This window comes from Peromyscus eremicus, chromosome 8a (assembly GCF_949786415.1).
Source record: "Peromyscus eremicus chromosome 8a, PerEre_H2_v1, whole genome shotgun sequence".
NCBI lineage: Eukaryota > Metazoa > Chordata > Mammalia > Rodentia > Cricetidae > Peromyscus > Peromyscus eremicus.
In genome coordinates this window covers 89,417,192-89,430,610 of record NC_081423.1, presented here as the reverse complement: position 1 = coordinate 89,430,610, position 13,419 = coordinate 89,417,192, and the positions used below count along the sequence as shown (strand labels likewise).

Genomic DNA, 13,419 nt, shown 5'->3' with positions numbered 1-13,419 from the left:
TTGAGAATCTTGCATTGATCTGTGGGATTGATTTCTACTTGCTCCTGAGAGAAAAGGTGGCAGGCAGCTCAGAAATATAACAAGCAGTGTTTCTTCGTTTTCACTCAGTCCACCGTGCAAGAATCCCTAAGACAACCCAGATCACATTTCCAAGAAAATTGCAGTTCTTTATTATTATTATTGGTTTGTTTGTTTGTTTGTTTGTTTGTTTTTCAAGACAGGGTTTCTCTGTGTATCCCTGGCTGTCCAGGAACTCACTCAGTAGACCAGGCTGGCTTAGAACTCAGAGATCTGCCTGCCTCTGCCTCCCTCCCGGGTGCTCGGATTAAAGGCATGTGCCAACACTGCCTGGCTTTATTATCATTATTTTTCCATTTATTTAGTTATATGTCTATGTACACGTGTGTGGAGGACAGAGGACAGTTTATAAGAGTCAGTCTTGCCTTCCACCCTGTGGGGCCTGGAGATTGAACTCAGGTCTTGAGGCTTGGCAGTAGGTGCCTTTACTGGATGAACTATCACTCTAGCCTGAAAATTACAATTTTTAAGGTCCATACAAGTTTTATCATCTACACCTTCTGAATCTCTATGAAATAGCATAGGATTCTTAAAAAAAAACAAAACGAAAAACCTTTCAGGCCAGGCAGTGGTGTCACAGGCCTTTAATCCCAGCACTCAGGAGGCAGAGGCAATCAGATCTCTGTGAGTTTGAGGCCAGCCTGGTCTATAAAGCAAGTTCCAGGACAGCCAGGGCTGTTACTCAGAGAAACCCTGTTTTGAAAAACAAACAAACAACAACAACAACAAAAAACTTTCAGAGAGCCTGGCTTGTTGGTCCATGCCTAATTAATCAGCACTCAGGAGGCAGAGGTGTGTATCTCTGTGAATTCAAGGCCATCCTGGTCTATGTAGTGAGTTACAGGTCATCCAGAGTTAAATAGTGAGATCCTGTCTAAAAAACAAAACGAAACAGATGATTATATGTCCACACTACCTATAACCTCATCCATCTCTCTATATATACAGAGATATATGTATATTCCTATCTATCTGTCTATCTATAGATAGATAGATGGATATATATTTGAGGTGTTGAGGGTATTTTGCTATTTTAAATTTTGTTTCTACTTTAAACTCACTACTGGTCATGTTATATTTATGGGTAGATAATATTTTCCAAGATTTTTATTGAAGCACAGTAAAGAAAAGTCTGTTATATATGGACATTGGCATGGATTCAGTTGAGAACCATTAACATAACCAACACTGGCTGTGCATGGTGGCACATATCTCATACATATACACATACATAGGCAGAGAGAGAAAAATATTTCAAAATATACAGCCTAATGTTGGAGATGTAGCTCAGTGAAACAATGCTTACCTAGCATATATAAGGCCCTGGGTTTGATTATATGTGTGTGTGTGTGTGTGTGTGTGTGTGTGTCGCGCGTGTGTGTGTATACACATATGTAGAAGTATATATATATACACACACATATGCACATGTGGGCTAAAACATGTCTACAGTAGAAAATAAAGAAGGCTGGGGATGTGGCTCAATGGTAGAATGTCTGCAGGCAGAAGGCCCTAGATCAGTCCCCAGCATGACAGCAGCTACAAAAAGAAACCACGAAGTTGTAATAAAGTTGCACCCATGCACAAGAATTCTAACTGTAAAAGTTGGGACTGAGCTGGGCAGTGGTGGCACACGCCTTTAATCCCCGCACTCAGGAGGCAGAGGCATGTGGATCTCTGAGTTCTAGGCCACTGGTCTACAGAGGGCGTTCCAGGACAGCCAAAGATAAATAGAGAAACCTTGTTTTGAAAAACTTAAAGAAAAAAAAAAGTTGGACTGTGACAGGTGCGTTCTGTTGGTTCCTCCGACATCACAAAGGTTTGCTGTTGACAACAGAAGAAAAAAGGAGCTAGAGGTTGAATTTTTTTAAAAAATATATATGTATGAGTTTTTTTTTGTCTGCATGTATGTGTGTGCATCATGTGCATGCCTGGTGCCCAAGAAGGCCAGAAAAGGGGCTGGAGAGATGGCTCAGTGGTTAAGAGCACTGGCTGCTCTTCCAAAGGTTCTGAGTTCAATTCCCAGCAACCACATGGTGGCTCACAACTATCTGTAATGAGATCTGATGCCCTCTTCTGGTCTGCAGGCATACATGCAGACAGAACACTGTATACATAATAAATAAATAAATCTTAGAAGAAGAAGAAGAAGAAGAAGAAGAAGAAGAAGAAGAAGAAGAAGAAGAAGAAGAAGAAGAAGAAGAAGAAGAAGAAGAAGAAGAAGGCGGCGGCCAGAAAAGGATATCAGATCCCCTGTAATGTGGCTACTGTCATTGAATTCAGGTCCTCTGCTAGAGCAAGTGATCTTACCTGCTGAGACATCTCTCCAGCTCCTAGATTGAATGTAGCTCTAGTGAGATGGGGAGCCAGTGGAGTCTGAGACAAAGAAGTGGTATGAGCTAACATACATATTAAAAGAATCACCTGCAGGAGCATACACGCATGCAGGAACACTTGAGAACAAACACACAGAATGAGTCAGCCGGGAGCTGGGATGTGGCTCAGTGGTAGAATGATTTTTTTTTTCAAGAATGATTTTTTTAGTATTCATGGATTCCATTCCCAGCATACTGATGACACACACACACACACACACATACACACACACACACACACACACACACACACACACACACACACACACACCAAAAACCAAAAACTCAGTCTGGATGCTGTGTGCTCACTAAGTTTGGGCAGAAGTTGGGAGACTAGTTGCAAAGTTTTTCCTTTCCCAAAAGGATTGTAATAGGCATTGGGGGCAGCAGTGGAAGTGTCGAGAAGTGGCTGGATTCTGGATATAGTCTGAAGATGGAGCCGAGTTTGCTGATGGGTGACAGAAGAGGAGTTAAACATGTCAGCAAGGTTTTTGGTCAGAGTGTCTGGTTGGGTGGAAGCACCATGTCTCAGGAAGCAGCAAATCAGGGAGAATTGAGGCAGGATGGAAAGAGGAATGTCATCATTTTTGGATGCACATGGGGTGTCTATTGGCTGGCCAAGGGACAGTGTTAAGAAGGTGCGCATGAGCCGGGCGGTGGTGGCGCATGCCTTTAATCCCAGCACTCGGGAGGCAGAGGCAGGCGGATCTCTGTGAGTTCGAGGCCAGCCTGGGCTACCAAGTGAGTTCCAGGAAAGGCGCAAAGCTACACAGAGAAACCCTGTCTCGAAAAACCAAAAAAAAAAAAAAAAGAAGGTGCGCATGAGAGCTGATAATCATGGCACATGCCTTTGATCCCAGCACTGGGGAGGCAGAGGAGGCAGGAAGATCTCAGTGAGTGCGAGGCTGGCCTGACCTACAAAGTGAGTTCCAGGACAGCTACTGTTACACACAGAGAAATCCCGTCTCGAAAAACCAAAAAAAGAAAAAAGAAAAAAAAAAAAGAAATTATGTGTATAAGTTTTACCTTCATGTATGTCTATGTATCACGTGTGAGCCTGATGCCCAAGGAGGCTAGAAGAGGACATCAGTTCTCTTGAGTCTGGAGTAACAGGTGACTGTGAGCTGCCATGTGGGTGCTGGGAATTGAACCCAGGTCCTCTGGAAGAGCAGTCAGTGCTCTTAACTGCTGAGCTGTTCAGCTCTTAACCTGGGGTTTTGATGTAACTTATTATATTCTCTTTCTGTCTTTCACAAAATGCCTGGTACATGCTATGTAAACATACTACCATTGAGCTACATTCCCAGCCCTCCTATATGCTGTTTGCTTGCTTGTTTTTTTGCTCTTTGGGTCCCCACCCCCAAAGACAGGGTTTCTCTGTGTAGCTCTGGCTGCCATGAACTTGCTCTATAGACCAGGCTGGCCTCTACTCAGATTCCCCTGCCTCTGCCTCTCAAGCTGCTTGTTTGTTTCTTAAGACAGGGATCTCAAGCAGCCCAAGTTGGAATTCACAGTATCACTAATTTATATGCCCCAAGACCCCAGATTGGGATTGTCTTCCCCAAATAATGCCACAGTAATAGATTTTATATGTCTGAAATGAGGAGCCAATGACAACCTGTACAGTGGTACCCACCCCATCCCCCCAGACAGAGTTTCTTGTGTAGCAGTTCTGGCTGTCCTGGAACTCACTCTGTAGACCACGCTAGCCTCGAACTCACAGAGATCCACCTGCCTCTTTCTCCCGAGTGCTGGGATTAAAGGCGTGTGCCTCCACCACCCGGCTGTACGATGGTCTTTTATTGTTGTTACTTAGGTGTTATGGGTGTTTTTCTGGATGTGTCTATGCACTAGGTTTGCCTGGTGCCCACTGAGGCCTAAGGAGAGTGGGTGTTGGATCTCCTAGAACTGGAGTTACAGACAGTTGTGAGCCTCCATGTAGGTCCTGGGAATTGAACCTGGGTCCTCTGGAAGAACAGCCAGTGTTCTTTTTTGGTTTTTCAAGACAGGGTCTCTCTGTGTAGCTCTGACTGTCCTGGAACTCATTCTATAGACCAGGCTGGCCTCAAACTCACAGAGATCCGCCTGCCTCTGCCTCCTGAGTGCTGGGATTAAAGGCGTGCGCCACCACTGCCCGGCAACAGCCAGTGTTCTTAATTGCTGAGCCATCTCTCCAGCTCTGTGTTTTTATTAAGAAAGGGTTTAGCATTTGCTTAGTGACAAACAAAAGGGAGCCCAGGGCCTCAGATCTGTATAAACACACAGTTGTACTTTATATTCTCCTCAGTTGTGGGAGCCAAGCATTTACTATTTTAATAAAACAAAGATGTGGCGGGGCAGTGGTGGCACGCACCTCTAATCCAGCTGGGAGGCCAGCTTGGTTTACGGAGCGAGTTCCAGGACAGCCAGGGCTACAGAGAGAAACCCTGTCTTGGAAAAAAAGAAAAAAAGAAAAAGAGTTCCTCATTTGAAAAATATTTAAATGATTTTGGGGTAGGGTCATAGCTCAGTGATTAAGCACTTGCCTTGTAAGGCCTGGGCACTGAAGGAAAAAAATTGAATAAATAAGTCAGAGAGGGGCTGAGAGATAAGAAAGTTACTAAAGTGTTTTCTGAGAAAGCATGATCCTCAGAAAGTTGATCCTCAGAACCCACGTGCTGGTGTGGCCGCTTGGGTTTGTAATCCCAATGCAAAAAGATAGGGACAGCTCCCTGGAGCTCTCTGGCATGCTAACTTAGTCTAACCTAGTCTAGGCAGTGAGCACTAGGTCCCAGTGAGAGAGACTCTGCCTCAAAAAACAAGCTGGACCACTCCTAAAGAACTACACCCAAGGTCAAGCCCTGGCCTCCTCATGCATGAGCATGTGCACACATGTGCCTCCTCCCACCATGAACAGCGGCCACACACCCCGGTAAGAGGGATTCTACATTAGAGATGTAAATACTCTCTGTTTGAGGAGACGGGTTTTAATGCATCCTCCTGAGCATGAGCTGGGCTCGAGGACAGAATAAGGCATGGAAAGAAAGAGAAAACAGTTATCTTTACAGTGGAAAAATCATCAAGGGTGAGGTTATAAGCAGAAGGGCCTTTATCAAGGGTTACTTTGGTTGGAATCCCGCCCTGCCCTCCGAGACAGGGTTTCTCTGTGTAGTTTTGGTGCCTGTCCTGGATCTCTCTCTCTGTAGACCAGGCTGGCCTCAAACTCACAGAGATCCGCCTGGCTCTGCCTCCCAAGTTCTGGGATTAAAGGCCACCATCACCTGGGTTACTTTGGTAATACAAAATAAAATGGCATCGACAACAGAGCTACCCTCTTTTTTCATTAATTATTTATTTTGGGGACAGGGTCTCACCGTGTAGCTCTGGCTGAACTGGACCTTGCTATATAGACTATGCCTCGAACTCACAGAGATCCGCCAGCCTCTGCCTCCCAAGTGCTGGGATTCAAGGTGTTCACCATTACTCCCAGGAAGATTTTTTTAAAAATATTATTATTGGGCCGGGCGGTGGTGGCGCACGCCTTTAATCCCAGCACTCGGGAGGCAGAGCCAGGCGGATCTCTGTGAGTTCGAGGCCAGCCTGGGCTACCAAGTGAGCTCCAGGAAAGGCGCAAAGCTACACAGAGAAACCCTGTCTCAAAAAACTAAAAAAAAAAAATATTATTATTGGGGCTGGAGAGATGGCTCAGTGGTTAAGAGCACCAACTGCTCTTCCAGAGGTCCTGAGTTCAATTCCCAGTAACCACGTGGTGGCTCACAACCACTTGTAATGAGATCTGGTGCCCTCTTCTGGCCTGCAGGGACACATGCAAGCAGAATACTGTATACATAATAAATAAATTTAAAAAATTATTATTATGGATGTATATGTGTGTGTTTGTCTTTTCCATGAGTGTTTGTATGTCCTCAGAGGCCAGAAGAGGATGTTAGATGCCCTGCAACTGGAGATACATAGTTGGGAGCTGCCTGATGTAGGGGCTAAGAACTGAACTTGCCTGGGTCCAGCCTCAGTTCGGGTTCAGTTCCTGAAACAGGGAAGGGGTGTTGGCGCATGGAAGAAATCTGACCACCAAGTGGATTGCATTCAAGTGGCCCCAAATAGCTCGAGCTGTCTTTATTTATACTTTAACAGGGTTTTTTTCATTGAGGCTTATATGAACAGTTTTATTATTGGCTCCTATTTTTTTACTTTTAAGAAATAAATTGGGAGCTGGAGAGATGGCTCAGAGGTTAAGAGCACTGGCTGTTCTTCCAGAGGTCATGAGTTCAATTCCCAGCAACCACATGGTGGCTCACAACCATCTATGATGAGATCTAGTGCCCTCTTCTGGTGTGCAGGCAGAACATTGTATACATAATAAATAAATAAATAAATAAATAAATAAATAAATAAATCTAAAAAAAATATAAATAAATTATATTTTAAGGAATACATTGTGATCATTATAAAAGCCCCAATTGTTCCCCTTTATACTTCCCCAAATACACTTTCCCACCCCCTACATAACCTTATTCTAGACAGAGTTCAGCATTTTTGCAGCTTAACTAGATATCAAGCCAGACACATCCTGCTCTGCAGCACTAATGTCAGCTGGCGGCACTTGTGGTTACAAAGTTTAAAAGTAATAGACATGGGTACAATGCTTTAAGGACAATATTCAAACCTAGACAATTCTTTCATGTCTGCAAGGTATGCTTTTATACAGTTCCCTTTTCTATAAGAGGGCCCCGGCCCCATGTCTCAGTCTCTCTGTAGAAGGCAGACTTTGGTAAGGCACTCTTTTCCCATCCCACTATACCGTACTTCTTCCACCAATATAAGCTCCTGTGTATGGTAAAGATGGATCTATCCATCCCATATTTTGCATTGTATTTTTTTCCTCTTGGAGCATACCAGATCCTACCATTGATTCTATATGCTTGGCGTCCAGGGAAGTTTCTCTAAACAGTTGGCACTATGTGTATTCCTGAGGCTTCCCCCTATGCATGCCTTACTCTCCCTTCCAGAACTGAGACATGGTTAATATTCTAAGTGTTGTTTTCTCATATGTACCTATTACTTCTTGCCACTACCATTCATTGGGGGTCTCTTTCTCCACAAGGTGGTTCTGTCTACCTTTTCTTTTCCTTTCTTTCTTTTTCTTTTTTTTTTTTCTTTGTTTTTTTGTTTGTTTTTTCGAGACAAGGTTTCTCTGTGTAGCTTTGCGCCTCTCCTGGAACTCACTCTGTAGCCAAGGCTGGCCTTGAACTCACAGAGATCTGCCTGCCTCTGCCTCCCGAGTGCTAGGATTAAAGGCGTGCGCCACCACTGCCTGGCTGTCTACCTTTTCGTTAGGACAATTATGAAAACAAGACCTGTTAATTTTAACTGCCTCAATTGAGTCAGAAAAGTTCCCAGGATTTGGAGTTGTAGTAATTCTAGATAAGAAATTTGAAAAGCATTAGCCCCCTGCTGATTTTAAGGAGAAATATTCGAGAAAGAATAGAATTTCTGGGGGAAATTACAGCTGTTGCATGAGTGATTGATGAAATGAAGTTCAAAACCGTCAAAGGAATCAGCAATATAATGAGGTCAAAAAGAGCCTGCAAGCTGCATGCATTCAGCAAAGTCCTACACTGCCCTGTGGTCCACTGGTCCTTGCCAAGTGAGAGACCATCCCCACCGGCTTTGCCTCCCTTGAGGAGATCCACTGGACAGGCATTCATGTGCTGATCCGAGGACTAGGTTGCAGGGCTTTTGACATGAACTGGCACCTTCTAGAAGAGCAGCAAATGCTCTTCACCACTGAGTCATCTCTCCAGCCCATAAGGCCTATTTTTTTTTTTTTTTGTAAAAATTATCTTCTTCCTTCAACCCTTTCTCATTCCCATTGCAGAGCTAGAGAACCCAGGGCTTTGAGCACGAGTATTCTATTGAACTACACCCCAGCCCCCCACCCTCTCCCCCTCCCAGTTCTATTTGGATAAGCTGAAAGTCTCAATGAACCTTGGAGCAGCTAGACATTGGCATATGACTGATGAATCTTACCCTGATTCCCCATCACCCCCACCCCAACTCAGCCAAATGCTGGATGGGGGAGGGTTGGCACATTTAATAAGTGAAACCAAGAATGCTGTTAAATATCTTGCAGTGACTCCTACAATGAAGTATTGTCCGTCTCAAGTCAACATATGTGCTATCTTTACTTCCTCTGTGCCCTACACTCATTTTTATATGTGATGACTGATAACTGCAGATTTCCCATCATTAATGGAACCTTTTTACCAACCACTGCCATGATAGTATCACCCACCCTTCATTACCCTTAAGAGAAACAAAAGTATGGCCGAGAATGGTGGCACATGCCTTCAATCCCAGCACTTGGGAGGCAGAGGCAGGTGGATCTCTGCGTTCAAGGCCATTCTGGTCTACAGAACAAATTTCAGGACAGCCACGGCTACAGAGAAACCCTGTTTCAAAAAACAAAAACAAAAACAAAACCAGAAAAGATACAGTTCTTGTCATGCAGTTGCTGGTGAAGGCAGGACTTGAAACATTTGCAAGCAATCACCCTTGAACAGTAGATGGCACTCTCCTCCCCTAAACTAAATGAGTTATGAATGAACTCTTCCTAACCCCAGAGCAAGAACCATAGTAATGAATACTAGCCAGCCCTAATTTCTGCCCAGATTGTTTATATTCCTCCTCTCTTCTTCATTCCCTGTCTAGTCCATATGTCCCCATATGTTTCTTGTAGTGTTACGTTAATACAGTCACCTCTGGTATTGTGTTCTAACCAATTCAGCATATTGCCATCAGCATCACTTTCCATTACACACAGATAGTTAATGCTTGCCTTTAAAATGATGTCACAAGGCCTGGGATGGCATGAAGGATTCTCTGAGAAAGCAATGGGATGAGCAGAAGGATCAAAGCATAAAAGTGGAGGTCTTCAGCAGCCATCAGGATTAGGAAATACTTAATAGTAGGCTGACGTGGAAGAGACATCCTCAGAGCCTGGACCCTCCTGCCATAACCAAAAGGCTTTCAAGCGCTGTGCTTGCACATTATTAGTGTGACTAGACAATAAAGAATCTGAGTAAAAGGGAAAGGAGAATCCACCACATCTCACCTTGCAACAGGAAGGAGGTGGGAGAGAATAGTCAGCCGGCCATGCCTGGGGGTTCCTTGCCTGTTGATTCGCCCCCACCCCCGATCAGAAATACACAGAAAACACTACTGTACTGAACACATGCAGATGTTTTCCCTGTCCTTATTCTCTGAACAATGCAGTATAACAACTATTTACATACTATGTACATTGCATTAGATAGTATAAGCAGTCTAGAGATAATTTGAAATACATGGGAGGATCTATGAAGGATATGCCACCTCAAAAGTGATTAAGTGCCACTCCACTAAGGGGGGGGGGGAAAGAAAGAAAAGGGGAAAACAGCTTGAGTTTGTTTTTGTTTTTGTTTTTGTTTTTGTTTTTTGGTCTCACAGGCTTCCATTGTGTGATTCTTCAACACTACAGGGTCAAATTTAAATTCTCTACCTCGAAGGGCAGTGGTGGCGCACGCCTTTAATTCCAGCACTTGGGAGACAGAGGCAGGTAGATCTCTGAATTCTGAAGCCAGCCTGGCTTATAGAGTGGGTTCTGGGACAGCCAGGACTACTCAGAGAAACCCCATTCTAAAAAAACAAACAAAAACAAATTACCTTAAGGAATTTGGTTTAGCTTTAATTAGCTGCTGTAAGTATTTCCGAGTCAACTTTGGGAAGCATTTATCTAGAAAATATTATTTTTTTTAGCCAAAATATAAGCTAGACTTAGGGTGTCATTTTCCTAGCAGGCTGGATCACATTCCCTGAACTCTAAACTCGGGCCATCTGGACAACTTTAGCCACAGCCTATTCTTATTACATTGCTTAGTGACTTATTGATTATAATTTAAAAAATAGTATGTCATTGAGGCCTGCCTAATCTACATTGCCCAATGTAAGCTCTTTGAGTAGATGTGGGTCACCACATCTCACAAACACACACATATATACACATCTAGGTATATATATTCAAGAACCAGTGATGCTTACAGGTTATTCTCCTATGGGCAACGGATGCAGCTTTTTTTTTTTTTTCATTTTTAGAAAAACAAGCTTAAAAAAAAAATGAATACCAGACAAATGAAAACCAGACTTCAGCAGTTACATGCTGCTTCCTGAGTAACTAAAGAATGTGCTTCTTGTGGTTAAAATGAGAGATCTGTTTAATATGGATGAAATGCCAACACCCAAGGCATTTTTATTGACATTTCACTGTGACTTTTTGAACTTAGGAGTGCTGACACGAAAACCCATTCTTTCTGCTCTGGGAAGCCTGCAGTAGGATTGCAGAGCCAGGGTGCAAGAGGGTGATGATAGGGTCTCTCTCTCTCTCTCTCTCTCTCTCTCTCTCTCTCTCTCTCTCTCTCTGTGTGTGTGTGTGTGTGTGTGTGTGTGTACACTTTGTTTTCACCCACACTGCTGGATGATTCCGTCTCGAGAACATGTTAGAAAAACACATTCTCAAAACCATCACTTCTCTTGCTCAGGCCTTGTTACCCTGTCAGAGAGAAAAATGTTCGCAATGGGCATTTGTAAAGACACCCCCCCCCCCAAGTCAATCGACACTTGTGCACTTTGGAAACAGAGCGTTTCCAGAGCAACTAAGCAGAGAGCCCTGTGGCACCCCGGGTACATTTGAAAACAGATCTCAGTGTTTTAGGAGTCCAGGATAGCCCCTCTTTGCGATCCTCCCCGGCGCTCGCTGCTCTGGGTTCCGGGACAGCCCTGGCGTCTGGCAGCAGACAAGGAGAGACATGCTGTTTTGTTTAAATCCTCCACATTCTTTGCCATTTCCCCATTGGCCGGATGGGGCTACCCTCCCCGCCGCGGCCGCTGCTGATGTCAGCCTGGTCGCGCTCGCTCCTCCCGCACCCACCTCCCGGCCCCAGGCACACTGCAGCTCCGCGCGGTCTCTCCAGACGCGGCGAGGTAGCTGCAAACTCACGGGCACGCACGGCGCTCGCAGAGCCGAGGGACTCGGGGGAGGGGACGCGCGCAAGGCGCTGGCAGCCACCCTCCGAGGTTGGAGACACCCGGGGCCCAGAGCAGGGGAGAGCCCTGGCGGCCACGGCTTCCCTTTTCTTTCCCAGCTGAGCTCTGGAGAGACTCGGGGACTAGCCCTAAAAAGAGCAGGAAATCTTGTTTACCGCCCGGGGAGAGGAGACCAGCGAGCCTTTGTTTGGAAAGTCAGCATCGCCGGCTCCCGCGGCAATGTGTTCCTGGTGACATTAGCCCAGGGTAGACGGGTCGGAGGAAAAGGGGGCTCACAAGGTTCAGCTCTGCTTTCGGACGAGGATCGAGAGGGTGACTTTTGTGCATTTGTTTGAATTTGTGGAAATCTTTCCCCCTTTTCTCTTGCCCGCTGCCGGGCATGTCCTGATCTGGTGGCCGCGCCTACCAGCCCAGGGCTGTCGATCGGAGCTGTCTCCCGCGGGTCTCCCTCCCTCAGTCCCTGACTTTGCAATACCGGGAGGGCTGATCTCCGCGAGGAAGGAGGCGGGGGAGTCACAGACACCGGGATTCGAAGCTTGACATGCTCCGGGGCGGACCGGAGGCAGCCAGGAGCTGAGCGCACCGCCGGGGCTGCTTTGCTTGCCGGCTCCCAGTGCCCTTGCCTTCCACTGGGCGCCAACCTTGCTCATCTGTTGGGACGCCCCCTTCTTCCCCGCGGTCCGCGGCCGGCAGGACCATGCTGCTGAAGGAGTACCGAATCTGCATGCCGCTCACCGTGGACGAGGTAGGCACCGCGCCGGGCCTCGCCCGCCCCTGGTCTCCAGCCGCCACCACTCGGCCGGCGGGTCCACTGCGTGCAGCTGGGAAATCCGGGTGCTACCCTGGCGCCCAAACCTAGAGGCTGGAGGGGAGGAGGCAGGGTATTCGCTGTTTCCACTCATCATCCCGACGGGGAAAGGTGGCGTGGGGGTGAGGTGGGGGAGTCCAGGTGGGCTCTTCAGGGACATCTAGAATCAGATTACTGAGGACCACAATGCGTCACAGGGAGCTGCTGCGCCCCCTCCCTCCAATTAAGCAAATGCACAGAGAGAGTCCAACAAGAGCCCAAGCATGCTTTGCAGCTGTGGTGGTACCTACTGCCCCATGCCCCTTTTAAAAGGTAGGCTTGCAGGGACAAATCCCGCGCGGGTGGGATCTGCAGACCAGAGTCCCGCCCGGGGGCACGTCGGAGGCCTGGAGAGATCCGTCTAGACCCCCTATTTCTTGTCGCCCCGGGTCTGGGCGCTGGCTCCTGCCCAGCCGAAGGATCCAGGCTCCCTCCGGGACCTGGCTTGTCCTTTGCTGACCGCCTGGCTCGGAAACTTTCTGCGTGTCTCGTTCCTTCCACGGCGGGGAGCGTGGTCGGAGGAAGAACCCCAGTGGTGGGGCTTGTGGCGTGGCCACAGGAGGGCGCTCCAGCACACGGGGCCAGGCTCTGGGTGTCCGGGCTACAGGGTGGGGGGCTCTCCGCTCAAGGGCTTGGCCTCCGCGCGCAGGTCAGCTTGCATTCTTCCGATCCCCCCCCCCCCGCCCCCCGCTCTCCCCCGCAATAGCGAGCTCCGCCATTCAGGAAACGGTGACTCAGTAAGGGTCACTCTGGCCCGGGCTTCCCTTTCGTTCCCCTTTCTCCTCTCCACCTTTTTGGATAATTCACAAATGCTTTGAGTCTGTCCAGGGACTCATAGCGAGAACATGAAGCCAATCAAGGCAATTTGAAACAGACTCGTGTGGGTTGGTGTGGCAACAAATGAAATCAGCGATCCACAACGTATTTGTATTTAAATCCGGTGCATTTAATCTATCAGACATGTGATCCACTCACTACTTTGTGAAAGAGCCTTGTGCTTTTGTGTTACTCAGGCTACGGCTGGCTCCCGGAGGCATGGAG

The 13,419-nt window shown here is 46.8% G+C and overlaps 1 protein-coding gene across 1 annotated transcript in view; it reads left to right on the top strand.

Annotated features, from left to right (window-relative positions):
• Window positions 1–11,432: 11,432 nt before the first annotated feature.
• Window positions 11,433–13,419, top strand: part of Pitpnc1 (phosphatidylinositol transfer protein cytoplasmic 1) — a 270,345-nt gene continuing 268,358 nt past the window's right edge. The window contains exon 1 of the mRNA XM_059272012.1: window positions 11,433–12,276. Coding sequence (XP_059127995.1) covers window positions 12,229–12,276 — 48 coding nt within the window. The 5' untranslated portion in view covers window positions 11,433–12,228. The remainder of the gene's footprint in view (window positions 12,277–13,419) is intronic.